At 48.7% G+C, this 21,998-nt stretch overlaps 1 protein-coding gene across 3 annotated transcripts; it reads left to right on the forward strand.

The window, feature by feature from the left end:
• Positions 1 to 11,277: 11,277 nt before the first annotated feature.
• LOC135289839 (serine/threonine-protein kinase PAK 3-like) lies at positions 11,278 to 20,784 on the forward strand. Of its 3 annotated transcripts, XM_064403698.1 has the most exons (9): positions 11,278 to 11,478; positions 12,372 to 12,409; positions 12,811 to 13,999; positions 14,946 to 15,009; positions 16,879 to 16,927; positions 18,057 to 18,169; positions 18,694 to 18,811; positions 19,450 to 19,549; positions 19,982 to 20,784. In XM_064403698.1, exons 3-9 carry the CDS (start codon positions 13,762 to 13,764, stop codon positions 20,215 to 20,217), a joined length of 918 nt encoding a protein of 305 aa, XP_064259768.1. In that variant the 5' UTR covers positions 11,278 to 11,478; positions 12,372 to 12,409; positions 12,811 to 13,761; the 3' UTR covers positions 20,218 to 20,784. The 3 variants fall into 3 exon arrangements, with proteins under 3 accessions (XP_064259768.1, XP_064259767.1, XP_064259766.1); XM_064403697.1 differs by having other exon boundaries at positions 11,278 to 12,409; XM_064403696.1 differs by having other exon boundaries at positions 12,372 to 13,999.
• Positions 20,785 to 21,998: the final 1,214 nt, after the last annotated feature.

Consider the following 21,998-nt stretch of genomic DNA (forward strand, 5'->3'; position numbering starts at 1 on the left):
CAGTTCCCTCTGAAGATGGGATCACCTGCAGAGCAGAGGGGACCAGCTGCAGCTCCAGGCCCAGCTCTTGCCGGTCACAGCTGAGCCTGTGGCAAGCTCCAGGAGCTGCTGCCATCTCCCTCCCTGTTGGTAGCTCACTCCCTCCAGTCCCCAGGCCCTGCCCATCCACCTTTTTCCCTCCCAGCTCACCCCTTCGCTTTGCCTTCCCTTATTAAACAGTTTGGCTTTTTCATTTGACTCGTGGATCTGTCCATGGAGCTGAAGCAGCACAAATTCTGAGCCTGGGGACACGCAGGGCCCTACTGCCATTCTCTTCTACGCCGTCATCTGTGCACGGGCAGGAAGGAACAAGGGTAGCTCAGGCTACAAAGGTCCCTGTCCTGCTGCTCCAGTTGCACAGCACTGTGGAGTTAAAGGTGGTGCTGAGCACGCTGAGGGGAACAAGGACCCTGGGTTTTAGAAAAGCCAGCTTGAGTATGCTCTTCCATGGCAAGCATCCACCAAGGGCAGAGGAGCTTGCGATGCTGGAAGTTCTCACCAAGAGCTTCCTGAAAGTACAGCAATGCTCCATGCATACACAGGGACAGGAAGAGGGCAGAACCAGAGACCATGGTGGCCTAACAGTGAGCTCTGGGTGTGACTCAAAGCAAATGAAGCAGCAGCAGAGGCGCGAGCGTCCCAGTGGCCGCAGCGCTGTCAGGCAGTGCCTGCAGGCTGGGTGCGCTTCTGGCAGCTCTGCTCTCCCCACAAGTGAGGAATTGCAGCCCCTGCCTCAGGCCCAGTCAGAAAGCCAACCAAGTGAGACCAGAGGCAGGGGACCTTCCCAGCTCTCTTGGGCATGGCTGCAAAACAGCCACTGCGTCTTCCTGTGCCCGTGTTTGGGGTGTGCTGAGCCCAGAGCCGGCCAGCTTGTGCTCTGCTGTGCCAGGAGCGCTCTGGGCGGGCAGAAGTGCTGTGTGCACAGCGGAGCGTCCTGCAAGGGGCTGACCAGAGCCTCCTGCGGGAACAGGGCTCCGCTCCCTGGCTGGGAACAGCCTGCTTTTGCTGCCCTGAGCGCAGGCAGGAGTTCAGGCACGTGCAGAGGCAGCGGGCAGCTCGTGTTTGTAGGGGCCCGGGGCTGCGCGCCCAAAGCGACGCGTGGGCGTGGGGAAGGAAGTGACACAGAGCTGGGGGAGGGAAGATGAGCTCGAGCTGGAGTGCCTGTGCTGCAAGGAGCAGAAGGAATTCAGCCTTGCCAGGGTTTCTGACATTTGTGTTGGTGTTCCCTGGGAAATGCTGACATTTGGGGAAGTGCCTTTGGAGGAGAGGAGCTTGATTCTCAAGGCAACTGCTTCCCCAGGAGCCCCCAGTGAGGTAGGTGCAATTACAATCTGCACCCCAGCTCATGCTCAGTATTTACTACAATCTTAAATAACAATAAAGTCAAACACAACAGATGACTGATGTTCCTACCTTCTGCTTCCCAAACACAGCCAAGGGTGGCAGCAGCTACAGCTCCATTCTCCTGAGCTCACAGCGCAGCGCAGCTGCTCCAGCCACACCAGCACGGGACTGGCCGCAGGTTGTACAGCCCGTGCCTGAGCCAGGATCAAAGCGCGTTTCCTCTCAGGTAATGGGAGCCCCGCGCTCTTCCACAGGAGAATGAATGTCAAGAATGCCAGAGCAAATTGAAGTCTCTTGAGCCTGGTGAAGGTGAAATCTGCTTCTGTCCTTGTATAGAGCTATGGGTTTGTTTACATGGCTTCTCCTTCCCTTTTCTGCCTGGCTTTCTCACCTGCAGTTTTCCAAAGAAAAGTGAAGCCATAGGTGGAATAAATAGACTCCACAACCTGATGTAGTTATGAAGTGGGTCTGTATTGTCAGCACCGGGCACAAGTGAGATAGCTCTCCTGAAAACTTGTGCCCTGAGCCCTGGTTTGAGCCCCATCTTTTATTCACAAAGGTGCTCCATATACATGACATTCAACCCCTGGCCCTGCCTGTCCTCGCCTGGCATGATAATTAGATCCATGCCCTTCTGAGCATGCCTTGTTCATGGTGGGGGTGACATAGGAGTCTTTGGTGGTCTCTGAGGCTGAAGATTGTGGTCATCCATATGGCTGAACTTTTCAACTTTTCTCCTTTGTGCGTGTGCTTTGGTCCCTTGGTGCTTATGTGAGTACGTCTCTCAGTCTTGATGAGCTTGGAGAGAGAGAGGAGCCCTTTATCTGGGTTTCTGCATCCTTGGTCTTCTCCCAGTATTGTTCTTTATGCAAGAAGCTTCTAAAATTGGCGTTTTTCTATTCTATAGAAAACCTCTATAGACAGAGGTTTCTTAAGTAAATGGTTAAAATTCAACACATAATTCTGCAAGCTAAAATTTAAATGCTTAATTCATATTGCTAACTCAAGGGAGTTCCAAAAATCTCTCTTTCAAAAGCAACAAACCTTTGAAAGGTTAAACCTCAACATAACTGTGATCCTCAATCAATACCTCCATCTTCCACTTGCTTAAACTCTCTTTGTCCTGGGCACTCTGTATGGCCTTTTTCCTGGAAGCTCTCTGGCTGTCTTGAATGCTTATGGAGTAAAACGTAATCCCTGATCTATTTTCAACTCTCTGCACAGACAGAGACTGCTGGAAGGGAGGTAGGACTGGTATTGGGGACCTGGCAGCTTGTCCAGGAAACAAAATGATTGAAATTATGGCAATGTGGACAAGGCATGCAAGTCCAGGTGGTAAGCTCAAACATGCAAGTACTTGCAGTTTCCCCTCAGTACTTGACAGTTTAGGGGTATGGTCTCTTCTTATTTCTGTCTCTTAATCCTCAATCCTTGCCACACTCCTTCAACATCTTTTGCATTGTGATCTTCCATGTTTTCTCCCTCCCTTCTTCTTTCTGTGACTTTCTGTACACGCCAGACAATCTGTCATACACTGTCAGCTTGCTCAGTCACCCGAGCAGTGATAATGATGGTGTAGAAATTGTAGTGGCACAGTAGGCAAACGTGTCATGCTTCTGTGTGCCCTCTGCAGGCAAAGCTGCTTCCCAAAGCTTCAGTCAAACTTGGAACAAAGGCTTGTCACCACTGCTTTGTTGTGGTTTATGCATTGATGGAGCAACACTTCTGTCTCAGCCCGCTTAAGCCACTGCAAAGCTGGAATTGTTGCTTTAGCAGCAGATGTGATGGCAGGGCTCTTACTGCTCCATAGTAAGAACTCTGCAGTTCTTCTAGAAGAGGTTTGTGATCTTTGTGCAATAAGAGCGATGCCTTAAACTGCTGCAGTGCAAGTCATGCACTCATGAGATGTGTTTTCAGACACAGGTATTTCTAGATATGCCTAGTGAGTGGCCTCCTGGGGAGCAGGGACAAACGAGGAAGGAAAGTGGGCTGATAAAACATGCTTCTGCTTCAAAAAAAAGCCATGACTTCCCTTCACAGAGAAGGATATAAAATTTTTCTTGATTGGCCTGAAGGGAATAAACAAGTCTCTCTATGTCCTGATCTTTTACTGGTCTGAAATTGTTCAGAAAGGTTGTAATTTTTTTTTTTTTTTTTTTTTTTTGGGTTGGGGGTTGGGGTCTGCATTTCAAGCCTGTTCTCCCAGCAGTCAGGGCCCTGCACAGCTGCTGTGGGTGGGGCAGGTGCTCAGGTAATTACCAACAGGTGCTTGGTAATTACTAACAGCCAGGTGAGAAGTTGGCTTGTGCCTGGTTGAGGGCTTGAGGACTGTGGTGAGAGAAGGGCCAGGGAGTGGAGTGGAAAATACTATTTACACAAGCAGGTATAGGTGGATGTCTGGGGTGTAGGTGGGATTTAACTGGTTTTGGTACTGCATTTATGAAGAATTGAACATTTAACTCTGAGATAGGACTATTTAGTTGCTACTCTAAATGCTGGGTTTACTGACATGGAATGTAGTTTCTTTGTATTTTGCTCTGAGAGTGTCTCAACAACATTGAAGTCCAATTACAGTCGTCATAAACACAAGTTAATATCTTACTTTTTGTTGCAAACAGAAGCTGAAAGGCCCAATGGATCTTGCATTCAGTAATGTACACATTTCTAAAAGAAGTGGCTCTCTCCTGTTCCTGTGGCTGGCTGGTCTCTTCAGGCTAGAAAAACATTTCTGGGAGCATTTTCTTGCTGCTCCAATATCTCTATGCCCTTGGAACCTGATGCAAATACTGCATGTTTCTAAAATTATCTCTAGGCCCTTCCATTTTCTACTTTGCACCTGTCACCTAGGGGAGAAACCAGTCTGATAAGGTTTTATTTTTTGTAGGCCTCTCCAATTGCAGCCCATTGTATTTAGCTGCAAAATCCTAAATCATGCTATCAGGATACCTGAAATGCACACTGGTAGAGAGTAAAAAAACAATGCCTGATACAGATGCTATCAACTATTTTTAGTTCCTGACAGTCCAGTATTGCCCTTACCCAAGGACTGTTCTTGTTTTTTTCTCTTTTTCTCAGTTCTCAGTTCTGTGATGGCTGAGAAACAAAAATCCCAAGTAAGGGTATCCAGAGTAGATGGACATGATGAGAATTTGGGGCAAATTTGACCATACACTGATCTGTAAGATTGCCCTCCTCCATGGAAGACTGTAGTGGTGTGATTGCAATCATTTCTGCTGGTCGGTGTTTTTAGTGTTAACACAGCTCCCCAGGGAGCCAGCCAGATTTTATGGCTCTCTTTGGAACTGAAGGAAAAAGAGAAGAAAATGTGTCTGTGGTGTTTTCCTGCAGCAGTTCCACATGCTATTTGTGGCATGTAACAATTAGCTTCCACACCTAGGAACTGCTTGTGCTGCAGTCTTAAGTGTGCTAGCTGTGAGAGCTGCTTCTGGAGAAAGGTGATTTCTATTACTGCTGTGTAAATTCTTCCTCCAGAATGAGAACAACCCAACAACTTCCTAGTTGCTTCCAGATGGTTGCATAAGGGTTTGTATTTGTACCCCTGTTGTTGGATGTTTGAATTCTGTAGTCAAGCTACCCAAAAGGTCCAAGAGCTGTATCCAAGCAAGGGTGTGTTTGGATGGTGGTCTGGGACAGAGAGTATTCTCCTCTGTAGTTAAAACTGGCCAAGTTTAAGCTTTTTTATTGACAGGCATTTTTAACTGGAAAAATAACAGTTTTTGAAAGAGAGAGTTTTGAAATCCCCATAGTACATAATGTAAACCTAGAGCATATTTTACAAGCTCACTTTGGGAACTGCTTGCAATTCAATGTTGCCTCCTGAGGTCTCTCAAGTTGTGGGTGTCTTAAAGAAGAAGAGAAATAGGAATTTACGAGAGTGGAAACAGAACTCCAGAACTTTTCACTACACCCGTCCTGTACCGAAGTGGCTGTTGTGAAAAATACAGCCAGCCCCATGAAACTTAGCAGTGTGAAGAGACTGCTGCACAGCATCAGCTGAACTTCAGTGTGTCTGAGCCAGTACTGCTGGCACAAATGCTGCCAGCATTATCTCTGCACCCTGGGACACTTCCCAGTTCCTGTGCCTTGACACTGCTTTCCCATGGGGCTGGGGAAGGAGTTTGGCTCTATGAACTGGCTGGTGCTGTGAAACAGGTCCATTTTTGCAGATGAGGTGATGGTGTGCACGTGTCCACATGTCTCCCTGCCTTAGTGCCCTTTGTGAGCTTCTTACTTGAGCTGGAATTTGTGGAGTGGTTAAAGCTTGCTGCCTTTTATTTCTTTGCTCCTATTCAGAGAAATGAGTTGTTGAAGTCCCTGAAATGTTCTGTTTTCATCCTTATGCAAGACAGTGAGGAATGCGTTCTTTTCATCCCTTAGGTAATTCTTTGCTTTATTATTGCATGCAGTGAGATAGGATTAGTGTGGGTTACAAGCAGTAAGAGAATATGGAATCAGACAACAATAAGCACAAGTGCAAAAGGTAAAAATAGTCTCAGGAATTAACCTAGTAGTTTGAGATTTCTATGAATATATAAAACACTTGCAACAATGCTTAAATCTCTTTTTCTTTCTGATAAAAAATGTATTTTCAAGTACTTTGCATACGGGATTCCCCTGGGATGTAAGAACTCGAAGCATTTCAAGTCTGCAGCTTCAGGAATGAAATAAACTTTTGACTCAAGTTGTCAACCTGAATAAACTCTGAACTACCCCACAGCAATTGCAAGTTATAGCTAATAATGATGGAATAAAACCACAATTGCTCTTTTTCCTCTTAGCATTTTCTCCCTGGTCCTATAAAGATTGGGTTTGTGCCTTGTTCCTTAGTTTGGTTTCCAAACCATTCCATGTCCTCAATAGATCTGGAGAACTGCCTCATGCGTAGGTCTGAAGAATCAGTTTTGAATCTAGGAAATTAAAGGAAGAATTGCACTTCATAAGCTTGGGCTTCTGGATTGAAAGCTTTAGATCATTCAAGTAGACATTGCTGAGTGTTCAACCTGGTCTGGCAGGCTCCTCTCTCTGAAAGGTGGGCAACTGAAACCTCTGTGTTTGCACAGAAAGGCAAGTTATAGGATAGCTGGGAATTGGCTCTGGCCAGCTGGTGTCCCAGGTGTCATCTTTAATAGTTGTTTTCTTATGTTATTAGTAACCAGGCCATTAGGCCAAGCACCTGTATTGTTTGGGGTTTTGGTTGGTTTTTTTTTTTTTGTTTTTTTTTGTTTTTTTTTTTTTTTATAATTTTTAAAAATTATTTGAGGGTTGGTCTGTTTGGTTTTGCTTCTGTTTGCTTGTTTTAGTTTTGGCTAGCTGCGTTGGCAGGTGGCTGTGAGTGCAATGTAGTACCCCCAGCGGCTGCCCAGCTCTGCTCTATTATGTTTCTTTTTCTTAGCCAGGTCTCATAAGCCCTCAAAAGAAATATAATACAGCCAAGGACAGCTTATGTATTACTTTGGGGGCATAAAATTAGCAGGATGACTTCTGCTGCAGTGTTAGAAACAAAAAGGTTTAATAAAAGGCATAATAACAAAGAGAAAAACTCGAGCCAGGTGCAGAGGTCTGCTCCTGGTAAAAACACCTCACAAAAGCACTTAGCTCTTTTCTCTTCTTTTTCTCCCTGATGGATCAAGCAGGACTTTTTGGCTTCTATCCAATTAGATGTCCTCAAGTATTTGGTGAAGTCCCTGAGGTCCCATGAGGTGGCTTTTCACCTAATCCTTGAGAGAAACTTTTGGCCTTCTTTCCTTTTTTCGGGGACAAAGGCTAGTTTTGCCACTCTGCCATTAGGGTGCACACTCCTACAGACATGGCTCTGTTTTCTTTCTTGCTCTCTTACCTCTGTGGCACTCAAAGCCATACTTGCTATTGTAGTCATTAGCTACAAGGTCCTGCTAGGATGGTTGACTAATTCAGGAACAAACAGCCATGCTGCCATACCAGGGACACTGCTCTGGAAATGGGCAGAAAGAGAAACCATTCAATGTTTTTCACTTTAGAAATGTTCCATTGCAGCTTTATCTGCAGCAGAGTTACATTTACTGTACTGTCCAATACAATTCCATGTGTCCAGAGCTAACTTTAATCACATAATTTAGGAGTGTCCAGCTGTAAATCTCACAGCCATGGGATCAAAAGTCCTTTCCACTTCTGGTTAAGTGGCTCTCCTTTCTGGGTCTGGATGTACACCCAGTCTCCTGAGTAGTGAGGACATTCTTGAACATTCAGGCTTATTAGTGAGACCAAAACAACAAACTTGCATGATGATAAAAGCATTTTCTCCTAAGGGTTACAGATGCTCTAGCAGCAGCATTTCGGCCTCCAGCCTCTGGTGGCAGACAAGGCTCAATAGCCAGGAGTGCCAGAAGCAGGCAGGGCAGGAGCAGTTTGCAAAGCTTCCTTAAGAATCCGGGGAAACCGAATCCCCATTTAATCCCCATTTTCTTTCCAGAGAGCCTCTTGGGATATTTCAATCCACCACCTTCTATCAACAACCATAACTTTTTGGAGGTGGTGCCAAGATTTTGTTTTCTCAGTTTTGATCCTTAAATGTTGAAATAACTTACAACAACACAGACGAAGGTCAACGGGCTTCAGCTCTTTCTCATGCATTGCTTGGGGTTCTCTCCCCTGCAAGGGGTCCAAACTTGTCACATCACAGGTTGTTCCCCGGGCAAAAGACTAGGAATTTTCACCATGTGCTTCCTTCTCCAAAAGTTCTATTTCATTCCCCCAAATCCAAATTCGCAAAACATTCTCCATTTCCCTTTCATTGCAATCATTGCTTATTTTCCCGTGTAGTTCAACCACTTCTGTTGCAGAATGAGGTATCACTTCCAGACACTGCATCCTGATAAGGGAATTCCTTCTTTATCAGTGAGCAGGGCTTGGGATGAGGAGGGAAGAAGATTGGCTTTGCAGAGCCGAACCTCTCCTCCAGGGAGCAGAGGAAGGTGACATCATCTTCGGGGCGTCCCGCCTCTGTATTTTATAGGGGCAGGCAGAGTTTAGGGTAAGGGGCGGGGTTGGACTTTGAGGCACTAAAGTCCTCCCAAGGGCTGGGGGCTGACCTTGCAGTCAGGGAGGCCCTGCTGTTCCTGGAGTCTGGAAAACACTGCTTCCAGACCTTCCCCAGCACTGTTAAATTGCAACTCTAAACCTCTCTGGCTTTGGAGGAACATGTTTAACTGATTTCTCATGGTGTGGGGGCTGGCTTCATCCTGGCATTCAATTCTTGCTCTGGCCTCAGGCTGGCTATTGTTTCAGGCTCTGAGGCAATTTGCAGCTGATGGGCACCATACAGCTCTGAGTCAAACCTCCATGCATATGGATACCACGCATGGTCCTTTACTGGGAGTTTTTAATTTTCTTCTACCAAATTTCATGTTTCTCCACAAGTAACTGTGGATGGTGCTAGTTCCTCTCCATCCCCATCTCTCTTTAGGGCTGGACAAGCTTTCTATATAAGCTTTTAGCAAGTGCGGCAGTGGAGAGCAGTTCAGATCAGTTTCTGCGTGGGATTCTATTACTTTTCTGCCAGAAAAGAGCAGCTTTGACTGAAAATTTATTTCTCCTTTGTTATGTCATGAACAGTTAATGCTGTATAAAAGGCCCAAGTCACCTCAAGAGTACCTGGCTTGCTGTGCCAATTAAAATGCAAGCATCCAAAAATGTTGCTCTGTGAGATACTTTAAAAGGACTTCAACTTGTTCATGTACTCTAAGTTAGAAAAGCAGGAGAAATACCGACGAGATGTTCTCAAGAGTTCGGAATAACATAAAACCCCTTGACTGGCAACGTTTGAAAATCAGAGAACTTTAAAGGCAAAAATAATTTAGAGCAGGATTCAATCAACATAAAACATTCCATGAAGGATTAACTTAGCCCATTCAACTTATAATCTCTGCAAGTTAATTTACATTTAGATTATTAAACCTGTTAGATTTTAAATTATTCAAAACTCTGAGAGGAGGGAAAAGGGAGAAGAAAGAGAAAGAGAGAATGACAGAAAAGAACCAACATAGCTATCACTCCAGGTTCCAGTGGTGTTCAGCTGATAGAAATTCCAAGAGGAGGTAGGGTCAAGACATGTGGTGGCCACATATCCCAAGGTAAATAGCCTTTGGCTCTCCTGGGGCTCTCCCCCACATGGGGCTCCCACTCACTTGGCCATTTAGGAGCTGGGTTAGGGGCTCCAGACACAGGTGTGGAGCATTGCCTCTGGTGTGCCAGGGATCAGCAGCCACTGCTGGGCTGGGATACAGGCCTGGGGGTGTGGGGCGTGCCGAGTGGGGCATCGCCTCACCAGAGAAAGGCTTGATCTGCCCCTTTCCCTACATACAAGCCCCTGAAAAGTGTTGAGCCAGCACTCTCTTCTAGTCCCTCACAGCAAGGTGTCCAGGTTCCTGTGCTTCTTGGCTGTCAAGACTCCACAGATTTGCAACTGGATCTTAAGAAACTTGGACATCTATTCCTTCCAAAAGCGGCTGCATGAGGGTTGTTTATACTTTCTAAGGCATTCCCTCCATTCTATGTCCTCTTCTTGAGGTGGTCCTTGTAAAGCCTCTCCTCTCTCCCCTTCTCCATAACAATGGAAAGGGACAATGGAGAAAACAATCGATGAGAGGTTAAAAATATTAGAGTTACAGTGTAGTGAGGAAATAAAAAGCAGTGCACAACAATAAGAAGAAAATTGTGCAAAAGGGGTACTGGCTTATGCAACAAAGGTGAAGTGTCACATGGGGCTGCTGAAACAAAGACAGGATGGCGAGGGCTTACAGAATGGTTCTGATGGTAGATGGGGGCTGCTGGTGCTGCCTGGAGCAGCTGTGCACCTGCAGTGGCAGTTTCCTGCTCCCTCTCTGCAGCAGGGATGGTGGCAGTGGTGATGGTGATGGGTGTCTCTCTGTCCCTGCAGAGCTCTGTTTGGCACTGCCGCTGCCATCAGTCTGCCACGCTGGGCATGTGTGTGGGAATGGGATCTGCCGCTTCGCTGCCTCTTCCTACCACCCTGCTGGGCTCCACTTGGCTTGGCTGGACTCACTTGGGATCAGTGTCACCACTGTGGCTTGCCTTGTTCTGCTGGAGCAGAAAAACAGTCCCACATGCCACCCTGGCCCTGATGGTTTCAGCTGTGTGTCAGAGCTGTCATTTCCATGCCACCCATCTCAGCCCCATCTCCTAACAAATACTGTGGAAGGACAAAAATGGGGGAAAAAATGGGGTGGTGCTTTGGTCCCAAGGCCTCCCTGCTAGAGTGAGTCAGACAGAACAATCCTCCTTGCATTTTCTGTCATGGCATTTCCCTGCTGAAATCACACCCATGGCTATGATGTAAAATGTTTTGAATATATAGTATTCAATAATATAATATACATACATACATACATACATATATATATATATTTATGTATAGAAAGATCCATGACCATGTCTCTGTACCTAGGAGAAACCCCTAAATGTAATTAAAGCAGTGCTTCTTCTCCTTGTTTTCTGATTTCTAGAACAAAGGAATAAGCCTTCTGGCTTTTGCTCATCAGCAATAGCGGCCAAAGACCACTAATGTGGTTCCTCACATCCTGGTCCCTTCTCAGTGCTCAGCTTCTCAGTGTGGGCTCCAGGGGCTCAGTGTGTTTCTACTCTTAGATGCCCTGAGCAACAGGTGATGGACTAGGAGGGCTTTGTGTGTTGCTTTGTAACAGAGGAGAACTTTGCAGGCTTTTTTTGGCATTAGGTGTAGAGAAGGTCTGGTTCTGTGCATGAATTCACAATCCAGCCTAGGGCGGCCGCTATTGTGATGTCAGCGGCCGCATCCCGGCGTTGTCAAGGCAAAGTTGCTGTGCCGAGGCCCGGAAGGGCTCAGTGTGCAGAGCACCTCTGTGGCACGCTCACTGCGGGCGGAACCTGCTGATCGACGAGGTCTCTGCCAGCAGGACTCTCAGTATTTTTGCTTTTCCCCACAGGCGTTGTCTGCTGCAGACTTGAGCAGCGCTGCTCAAGCCATGGAGGGAGTGTGTGCTGCAGTTTGCACAGCTTTTTCCGTGGCTTATTCTGGGTACTTTCTCACCCACCTGGCACGTAAGTAGATATTGCAGCATATGGAAACCAAAGTGCCACCAGGAGGCCTTTGGTTGGGTAAAGCCACTGTCAACAGCTCCAGCCAAGAAGGGGGTGTCTCTAGCCAGCGGGGAGTGGGCAGCATTTGTAATGTGGCCTGCAGGGGTTCCGCTTCTCCCGTGGCACAGCCTGTGGCAATGGAGTCTGGAGTCCCCTCAGTTTGCTGGCTCAAGGAAGACAACTTCCAAGATAGGAAGAGTGGGAGAGCTTGTCAGGAGTCCTTGTAAAAGCTGTGCACTGCTCTCCAGGACTGAGGGGAAGTCCCTCAGTTCAAGCCTTCCTATATGCATTCCCTCATCCCAGCATGTGCCTGTGGAACTTGACACTTCCTGCACATTAAAAGAGCCATTTGTTCTGTAAAGAAATTACAGAATCAGCTCGGAAAAGGCCTCTGAGATAGACATTTCAGAGGAGTTCTTGTATGCTCCTGAACCCAGGAGCTGTTCCCGTGCTGTGTCACGATAGAACTGCCACCATGGCTAAGGGGCACTTGGGTGAAGCTTTTCTGGGGAAAGGTTTTCAGTGAGCTCATGGCAATTGCTGCATGCAATCTCCTGAGAAAACTGAAGCACAGGAAAAGGAGGAGCTGTAGCTCCTGCTGGGTGGGTTGGGGCAGAACCACTGGGACTTTCTCAGTCCCAGGTTTCTATGGGTTGAGTGGCCAAAGAGGACAAAAGGTAGACATCAGGCAGTATTTTGTGCTGTTGATGTGCTTGCTGTGTGACACAGGGGTTGCAGCTGGAGTGATGTAGTGAAAGCAGAATGCTCTGTCTTTGGGTTGACTTTTTGGTGGGCTTGCCCAGCACAGGCAGTTTTCTTTCAGCATCTGGTTGTTTTTCCCTTGTGTGTTGCAGGTCACATCACCCATGCCTGGAGAGAATCCGGTCTTTGGGTGAGTGGGAAAGGAGCCTCTGGCCTTGGGAGCATTTGACAATTGTGGAGCAAGCTGTGAGCTGGGCCTGTTGCAGACCAGTGCCAGCCTGGTTGCATGAATGAAAGTACAGTCCAGACTCTTTGCAGCAAGAGCAGCAGCAGCAGGAGGAGCCTGGGCTGTTTTCTGCAGTTCCTTTTCAGAGCTTTTAAGCAGCTGGAAGTGGGGTTGCTTGGTGCTTTAAGCCATGAGAGAATATCTCGTGCACAAGAGAGTGCAGTCCCATCTAATTGTCCCATTTTACTTGAGTTGGAGCAACTTAGAATCCCATTTCCCTACAGATGATTTCTCCTTAGTGCATCTGGGTCTAGAGCTGAATATAAAGAAGGTCATGTGTCCCTCATGCTGCTGTCTGTCTGCAGAGCCCAACACCAACCTCGGAGGCTCCTCTGGCTATGTGTCTTCCTGCAGAAGAGGCCAAAGGGGAGGAAGATGCTCCCCAAACTGCACCTGCTGCCACTGCAGGGCCTGAGCATCCAGCATCAGTAAGTGGCAGCTCTGGGTAGTGCTGTGGCTACAGCAAAGCATAGCTGCAAGTTTCTGATCAGACAGCACTTCCCATGCCTGGCTGAAGATGCTGAGGGCTGGAATCTTTTCCAGCCCTTCCCCCAGTCAGTTAGGCTTGGAAAAGGGGAGTGGAACTTGGATTGTTCAGACATCTGAACAGTAGGCAGTAGGCACCTTCCTACTGTTCTGAAAGGGGCTGTGAATTTGTCTTAGCAAGAGACAAGAGGTAGCATTAGGATGTCTTTGGATGCTCCTGGGGTACAAGTGAGGCCCTTGGTGGCCAGTGGCTGTGCAGGCTCCCTGTCCCCTGTGAGGAGAGCAGTGCAAAGATGCAGTTCAAAAGCTTGCAGGATATGAGGTGGCACTGTCCCCAGGAGGGACCTGGCCCTCCCCACAGAGCAGCTGTCAGTAGCTAAAGGAAGAGCTGAGCTGCAGCAGGGCCTGTAGCTGAATATAGGTAAGGTTGTGAATGACAGGTTCTTTCCTGTCCCTCGTGCTGCTGACTGTCCACAGAGCACAAGGGCAGCGTCAGCACCTGCTCTGGCTGCCTCTGTACCCGAGGAAGAGGCTGAAGAGGAGGAAGGTGCCAATGAACCTGGCCCTGCTGTCAGCCCAGGGCTGGAGCAAACAACACCAGTAAGTGCCCCCTTTGAGTAGCAGTGTCTTTGGTGTCATTTTGTCCGTCATGTAAAAGCAGCCTTGGGATTTTGTGCCTTGAGCTGTTGAAGCAAGCTGCACAAGCTGGGAGGTGAAGAGCCCTGGGTGTGGCCAGCAGTATCTTCCTAGGGGTGTGCATTTGAAATGAGATGGGAGGGGCATCTCTGCCAGGCACATTTGTGACCCAAATTCATTTCTTGTCCCAGAGCTCCACCTCCTCTGTCCTGGCAGCTGCAGGAGCTGCAGCTGAAGGCTGGGAAGAAGGCTCCAGTGCCCAGGCTGGAAGCTCAAGCACGAGCAGCTCGTGCACCTGGAGCACGACTAGCTCCTCGGGCAGCAGAGAGCATCAGCGAGAGAGCACAGAGGACAAGTGCCTGGCCGTGCTGAGTAGGTCCTTTGTGATCCTTGTGTGCCGGAGCGGTGCCTTGTGTGTGCGTGTGTCGGCATGAGCTGTCCCACCTCCTGCTCCTGCTCAGCTGAGTGCCAGGTCCTGAGGCCTCCACACAGGACCTGTTGTTGTGCCCTGAGGTGGTGAGGGATCAGCGGGGTGTTGCTCCTGCCTCTGAGAGCAGCTCGGCCTGGTTTGGCTTTGCCTGAGCTTCCCTGTAGGCAAAAGGCCAAGCAGAGCTTGCTTCTGGCTGAGCAGGAGGCTGTGACCTCGCGAATGAGTAGGCCTCAAGGAGCTCCTGCGGGGCCCAGCTGCTGTGGGCACGGCCAAGGTCATCTTCAGCACTCAGCCTGTCCTAAAGGCTGAGGGGCCTCATTCCTGAGGCCATCACAGTAGCTTATAACATGAGCTGCTGCTCCTGAAAGGCTGAAGGGCATTGTTTAGGCAAAGTCCTGCTTAAAGCTGGACATCTGGGCTCTGCTGGAAGCACACTATTCTTCCTGTTCTGGAGAGAGCAGCTGATGATAAAAATTGATGCCAGAACCCAAGATGCCTTTGATGTTTGCAAGGATGAAAGCTTGTGTTGAATGTCACGGAGTGTTCATTGCCAAGAACAGGAAGGTTTTGTTTTTCCTGCTGCCCTTAATGTTTCTAGAAAACAATCATTTCTCTTGGTTAGAGTTTTCTGATCCCTGTCTCCTCTGACTGTTTCTCCATGTGCTTAGATTGCAGTTTAGACTTTTAGTTTAGTGCAGGCCATCTGCGCTGCAGGGCTGCTTGTCTTGCTGCTGCTGTTTTTGAGGTGGTGCTGGTGCGGTGGTGTTGTTGTTTCCCGACTGACTGAGTTGAGAGGGCCCAGTGTCCCAGAGAGTGGGGCTGCCTTTGTGATCTGCTGCAGGGTGTGATCTCTTTTGAAGTGAGCATCTTTCCTTGGGCTTTTTACAGAGATGCTGGTGAGCAAGGGAGATCCTGAGGCGAAATACACAGAAGTGGAAACTCTTGGCAAAGGGTGAGTGCAGCCACAGTTCCTTCTTCAAAGCAAGGGGCTGTGCGTTTTGCTGGTGTCACATCTCCCTGGAGTGACAATCTCCAAAGCTGCTCAGACACTGCGTTAAGATGATGCCTGGTGATCTCTCAGTGCTGGCCAGCATTTATAGCTGTGGTCTAAAGGCACAGCAGAGACACCGGGATGCTGGCAATGTCTTTCCTGCAGCAAAGAGCAGCACCTGGCAGATCTCCTGTCCCTCAAGTGTGTTTGCACCTGTTTGCCGCTTTTTGTAGGAGAAATAATTTTTGAGTGTCTCAAAATAATACAAAATACGTGGGAATGAAAGGAGGAGAAACCCCATTGCCTCAAAGGTCAAGTTAGCTATCAGGAAGCAGCTCTTGGTAACATTTCTTTCCTGTATTTTGCTGAAAACAAGGTCAGGATGACCACCACCTAGTCTAGAAGCCAAAAGCAGAAATGAAAGCAGCACCTCTCTTTTGTGACTGAGGTGGCAAAAGACAAAGCTTCAGGGGAATGCCCAGTGCCAGTGCACTCTAGAGTAGAAGGCATCATTTGCCTGATGGCAGACCCCTCATGGATCCTGTGGGGTTTAGGCCTTTGCTGCAAAGAATCCACCAAGCTGTTCCCCTTGAAAGCCAGCTCTGCTGACTGTAGATGGGATTGATTTGCAACATTTTCTCTGTACCATGTGTCCTGGTTTAGGGCAATTTTGGGAGGAAACCTCCCGACAGGGCCCCTCCCAAAAGGAAACCCACATGGCCACTGCCCCCAGCCGGTGTGGGAACAATTTCCTTGGAGATAAGTGGAAAGAAGTTGTTTATTTAACAGGCAAAGCACTCCCCAGCACACAAAATGAACAATACTGGATGTCAAAACTCATTTGCTGCTCTGAAGAGATGGCAAGTTCAGAAAGTCTCTCCTGGGGTTTGTCACTGTGTTATCTGTCCCTCCAGTGCTGGGAAAGGCTGCAGAGTAGGCCCTGGTGGGCTACAAAGTGTGAGCTCTCGATGTTTTGCCGGGTCCCAGTCTGGAGCAGGTTCGAATGGTTCCAAGAAAGGGGAAAGAAAAACAGTAAAGGGAAAACTCAGACTGCCTTAGCCAGCTAAACTAACTAACTAACTAAAAAGCAAAAGGAGTGTGGTGCTCTACCCCAACTGTGCCTAGACAGCAACACTGGAGTTCCGTGTTCCAGCAGACTGCGGGGCAGAGTGCAGTTGATAACAAAACTCTGTGCTCCCTCTTCTCCTGACACCTACTGTCTGATCCAATCTTGGAGGCACAGAATATAACATCCAGCATAAACAGAACATGTGACTGGGGGTGCAAGCATCATAATGTCACCCCAGAACAGAAGCCAAATGTACAAGAAGTCACCAGAAAAGTAGAGTCCTTCCAGTGTCAGGTGCACTGAAGAGAAGCAGCTGCCAACGGCTCTGGACCCAGAGCACAGCTGTCTAAGGATCCTGTGTTTTGAGGACTTCTCCATTTGTGTGTGCAGCAAGGGAAGCCTTTGCCTGCTCTGGCTGTGGCTGGACACTATTTTCCTTGCAAGCTGGAAAAGGAATCTGTGTCTAGAGGATTTCCTCCAATGGCTGTTACAGGGCTTCAGGCTTCTCAGAAGGCCTGAGTGGTGGTGCTTGAGTTTGGCAAACAGACTCCAAGGAGAGATGTGAGAAGACCCAACTGGTAAATTCCTGGAAGAATCAGACACATGCACAGATAGAGAAAAGAAAAAGGAGAAAAGACCCAGAGAAGAATCTGTCGTGTTCCACTTACTGTTTGCCCAAGCACTTTTTTCCCGTTGGACTGCAGTGTTTTGCACTTGCAGGGACTAAAGGATATCTTTCTCTGCTGCTGTTTTGTTTCTAGGGGTTTCGGCACTGTGTGCATGGCAGTGGAGTCTGCCACAGGAGAAGAGGTAAGCGTCAAGCAGCGCCGCAGCTTCTGCAGCTCTTGAGTGCCCTCCCCTCTGCTGTGAGCTGTGGCTGAGCTTTGGGTCGCCAGCAGAGCTTTGCTGGAAGGGCAAATGGAGTGCAGAGCAGTGACTGCCTGCCAAATACAGTGGGGACAGATTTTGTCCTTCTCAGCTGCCCCAGGGGATGCAAGGAGGCCAAGCGGTATCGTTCAGAGGAGGCCACGCTGGCTGGGTCTAAGTGCCCAGGTGGTGTCTCAGAGCATGGCACTGCTCTTTGGGGCTGCAGGGTTCCTGAATTCTCATTTCTGGCTGTTAGCCAATACATGGGAATCGTGCTGGTAGTTCTGTAGCCACCTGCAGTGCTGCCCTTGGGATCTGTACTTAGAGAGAGAGAGGTCTGCAAGGAGTCTGTCAAGGGCCTAAGCCCTGCTCAGAGCCTGGGGTACATCCCTAAAGGATCCAGGCTTGGGTTATTTCTTTTTACAGTCAGGCAGTAATTGCAAATATCAGTGGTGTGAAGTAAAGTATTTTAGTGGAATGAAATGCAAATTCATGAAGTGAGGAAGTGCTAGGATTGTCTATTTTGTCCTTAATGATGGTTTCATCATCATGGCATTTTTTCTGTGAAATATGTAGGGTTGTATTTCTTAGGGGGAATAACCCTCAGGATGATTTTAGGACAGCATTGTATCTGTCCTGTCTGTAAGAGTTTGCTTTGTAGTTGTGCAATGGAGAATGCCAGTGGTTGCTGGAGGAATGATCAAGCCCCCTAGAAGTGCCCAAGGTTTCCCAGCACTTTTGCTCCATTTTTACTGGCACAAAATGGCTTCCTGCTTGCAAGAGGTGTGTCAATGACAATGGGAATGATAAAGTAAGGCCCTGGGGGAAGACGGTGGGCACAGTGAGTGTTGTTAGAGGTTTGAGGTGGAGAGCTTAGACCCTGTTTGCAAGGCAAAGGGTATCTGTCTCTCTGTCCAGGGAGGTGCCCAAGCAAGCAGTCTGATGTCCAGTCACAGGGCAGTTTGGCCCAGCCCAGCTGGGCTACGGTCATCCCATAATCACTGTCTCCATCTTCGCCTTGTGGACGTGTGCCACACACTTCTTTGGTTCATGGTTTTCCATGTTGTTTTAGGTGGCCATCAAGAAAATTAGTCTCCTGCAAGAGAGCAGCAGTGAGCTGTGCCTGAATGAAATCCAGGTCATGCATGGCACTAAGAATGCCAACCTTGTGAACTATATAGACAGGTGAGTGGTTCTGCTGTCCTGCCATGAAAGGTCATTCACATCCTGCAAGCCAGAGGTTCAACCACTCCTTTGGGCGCTGGCAAAAGAGGATGGAGCTGTTAATTCCTGTTTCTGGGCTGATTTACAGCATCTTGGAAGGAGATTGCATTGGGGCTGCATTAATCTTTCCTGGCATACCTAGTGTGAAGGGCGCTTTCAAAGACAGGACTGGGCCCTGTCTTACTGAGCCAACAGCCTCCAAGTTCCTGTCCTCTCTCCACATTGTTTTGTTGGGTTTGGGGTTTGATTTTTCCCCTGGGTTTGAAGTGCTAACAAAGCACTGTCTATTGTATTTCCCTTGGCCTGTTGCATTGGTGTGGATACCGAGCTGTCTTTTACACTGCACAGAGTTCAAACCCTGTAGAGCATAGTGAATGACTACTCACTTCCTCCTGTGTTCCTCTGAGAGAGACACAGAAAACAAGAATCCACCAGGTCATGTAAGTGCATGCCTTCATCTCCATGCTGTTGTTTCCTCCTTTCAGCTACCTGGTGGACGAGGAACTCTGGCTCGTGATGGAATACATGGACGGAGGTTCTTTACATGATGTCATCAGGGAGACTCACATGGCAGAAGGAGAGATAGCAGCTGTCTCTCGGGAGGTAAGGGATGGCACTTGTGCTTCCCATGGCTTGGTCGGGATGGTCCTTCCAAATGGGTGATAAGGAGAGGAGAGATTTCATCTTCCAAGCCTTTCTCTTATGTCCTTGGCAGTAGCAAGAGCATCTGAAGTGCCTGCCAGTGTCCCTGCCCTTCTTCTAGCGTGTTTGTGTTTGCCTCTCTAAACACTTCCCTGGTGCCTGTGTGTGCTGCATTCCTTCCCTGTAAGGGCAAATGTGATGGTGGCGCAAAGTGAAGCAAGGGGCAAAGACAAAGAGATACTCACAGGACTCTCCCAGAGCTCAGCCTCAAAGGAGAGCCTTGCACCCAAAGTGGTGTTTGCAAAGGCATCCACTGCTGTCTGGCTGGAGAGAGCACAGCCACTGCAGCAGGGCTCCTTCAGCCTGTGTTTGCCGGGCACTGGCCAGAGGAACAACTGCCCCTTCTCTCTCAGAAGCAAACACACCCTCACTTAGAAAGGCACTGCTGTCCTCGTGGTGGAGCAGCAGGCTCTTGCCCTTGCCAGCAGCCTGTCCTGCCATGGCTCACCATCCCCCAGGAAGTCAGTGTTTCAGATGTGCCACTTCCCTGCTTGTGGGATGAAATCCACTTAGGCTCGTGTTTCTTTTTCCTCTCTCAGTGCCTGCAAGGCCTGGATTTCCTGCACTCCAATCAAGTGATCCACCGCGATATCAAAAGCCACAACATTCTCCTGGGCTTGGATGGATCTGTCAAGTTGGGTGGGTGTTGCTGGCCAGGCTCAGCCGTGGCGGGCTGCGGTGTGGGGCTGCCTTTGGGTGGCTGCCAGTTCCCTGCAGAGGGGCCTGTGGCAGTGCAGGCTGCCCTGCTGCAAGCACAGAGCACAGCCACAAGGTGCAGAGAGGTGTTGCTGGGAAGAAGGGCCCAGGAGTGGCTTTGGGTTGTGTGTGTCCCTTCCCAAGCAAGGCAGTTTCAGTCTAATAGCTTCAGGGACTAAAAGCCACTGCCTGAAACTGGGGACTTTTGCTAAGTGGCCAATTCTGTATTTCCTCGGCTGCAGGCTGAGGAATGGCTGTATGGCCCCTTTACAGCTGGGTTCCACACTGCCTTCTTGGACGTTGGTACAGTGGGGATTTCTTTTGTTTGCTTTCCTAATTCACGCTGGCTTGATCAGAGTGGTTTTTCCTCCTCAGCTGATTTTGGCCTTGCTGCTCAGCTCACTGCTGAGCAGAGCAAACGGAGATCAGCTGTTGGGACTACTTACTGGATGGCGCCAGAAATTTTCACCAGGAAGCCCTATGGCCCCAAAGTGGACATCTGGTCCTTTGGAATTGTGGGGATCGAGATGGTGGAAGGAGCGCCTCCGTACCTGATGAAAACCTCCCGCACGGTACGCCGCAGCTGCTCTCAGATACTGCTGTCACCCTGACAAAATCTGCTCCCATCCTTCTGCCTGGGAAGCTTGCCAACACCTGAAAATGATAGGTTCCAGGCTGCACAGTCTCTTGTGCTTCTTGGCCAGATCATCCCCTTGCCATTTTTGTGCATGAACAACACCAAAAAATCGTGATGCCTTTTGCTTGGCAGAAGCTTTGCCTCAGGGAGCAGGGAGCAGTGCTGAGCTGCATTTTGTGGAATAATCCTTGGAAATAGTAGAATGAGATGGAAGTCCTTCTTTTAAAATGCCTGAAGAGGTGGTGTCAGTGCTCAGAGAAGCAAAGTGTGCTGTTGCTGATGGAGCTGCTGCTAATTCCAGCAGCCAGTGAAATCAGGGGTCAAGGCAAGAGCCTTTGCATACTGGACTGGCTATGGCTGCCTCTGGCTTTGGGTTGTTTTAGTAGGGCTAGGAAAGGCATCTGGCACCCTGTGGCAGGGAGTAAAGTGCCACTGGAGAGTGGAGCTTGTCCAGTGGGGTCTGTGTGAGCAGTTTGGGGTGCGAAGGAGACAGGTAGAGTGTGGCATTTCCTTCTTCTCTAGGTTCAACAGCTGATAAGCACCGGGGCCGCCCCGAAGCTGCAGAAGCCCAGGCAGCAGTCGGCGTGGCTGCGAGACTTCCTGCACTGCTGCCTGGAGAGGGACGAGGACAGGCGCTGGTCTGCCCAGGAACTTCTGCAGGTAAAAGGCAAAGCGGCTGCACGTCCTGGATGTGGAGACAGCATTGCACAGAATGCCCTCCTTTCTGTATCTTTCTGGTAGCCAGAGAAAGCCTGTTTCAGCCTGTGGGGAAAGTAGAAGTTCATTGCTTCTTTTTCTCTTTGGGCAGCATCCGTTTGTTACATCAGCCAAGCCGACCTCCACCCTGATGCCTCTGATCATGGCCACACAGCAGTTTATGTCTGGCAGGAGATACTAGCCCTGGAAGAGGCCTTTGTTGTTGTTTGTAGTTTCTAGTTTGTAGCTTATAGCTTGTAGTTTGTAGTTTGTTTAGAGTGAATAAATACTATAATAAATAAAATCTTCACTGTGTTGGAACTTCTCTTTGTTCTCACCTTGTGAATAGGCTCTAAATTTCTTCTGAATGGTCAGGTGTTTCTCCAAGGTGGGAAGACCCATGGATGGGGTTTGTGACATGGTTTGTTTGTGAGCAAAGGTCATCTTCCTTCATCGCCTCCAGGCCACAACCTCTTGTGGAGATACAGGCTTGCAGCTGTGACTAGAGGAGCAGAGCAGGACAGAATGGAGCCGAGCAGTGGTGTCACTGCTGGGGATGCTGCTGTGCCTGTGGTTGTGTTGCAGCTCTTGGGAAAGGTTGGGAGTGTCTGTGTTGCTGTGGGCAGAGGGGGAGGGAGCTGGGCTTCTCCACAGTATCAGGCACAGGTGAGTGTCCAGTGGGAAGGCAAGTTCTGCCATGGGAACTGAGGCCAACATGAGGGAGTGAAAACTTGTTCAGTTTGGATCTGTGTGAGCCACTGTGGACACTGCTAGGGGACTTCCTGGGGCTATGCCCTGGAACAATGTTCCCTAGACTTTAACCTCTCCCATGGAGTCCTGTTTTTCATTTCAATGTACAGTGATTATTGAAAATTATTGAAAATCATTTACTGTGTGATGTTTGGTGTTAAGTGACAGTATATTTGATGACATTTAAATTCAAATTTAGTTGCACAATATTTAACAAACTTCCTTTCCCAGTTTTCCTGTTGTACCCCTCACTTCCCTGAACCCACTATCCCTGAGAAGGAGAGGATGGGAGATGGAACCTGCTCAAGA

The sequence above is a fragment of the Passer domesticus genome, chromosome Z (assembly GCF_036417665.1).
Source record: "Passer domesticus isolate bPasDom1 chromosome Z, bPasDom1.hap1, whole genome shotgun sequence".
NCBI classification, from domain to species: domain Eukaryota; kingdom Metazoa; phylum Chordata; class Aves; order Passeriformes; family Passeridae; genus Passer; species Passer domesticus.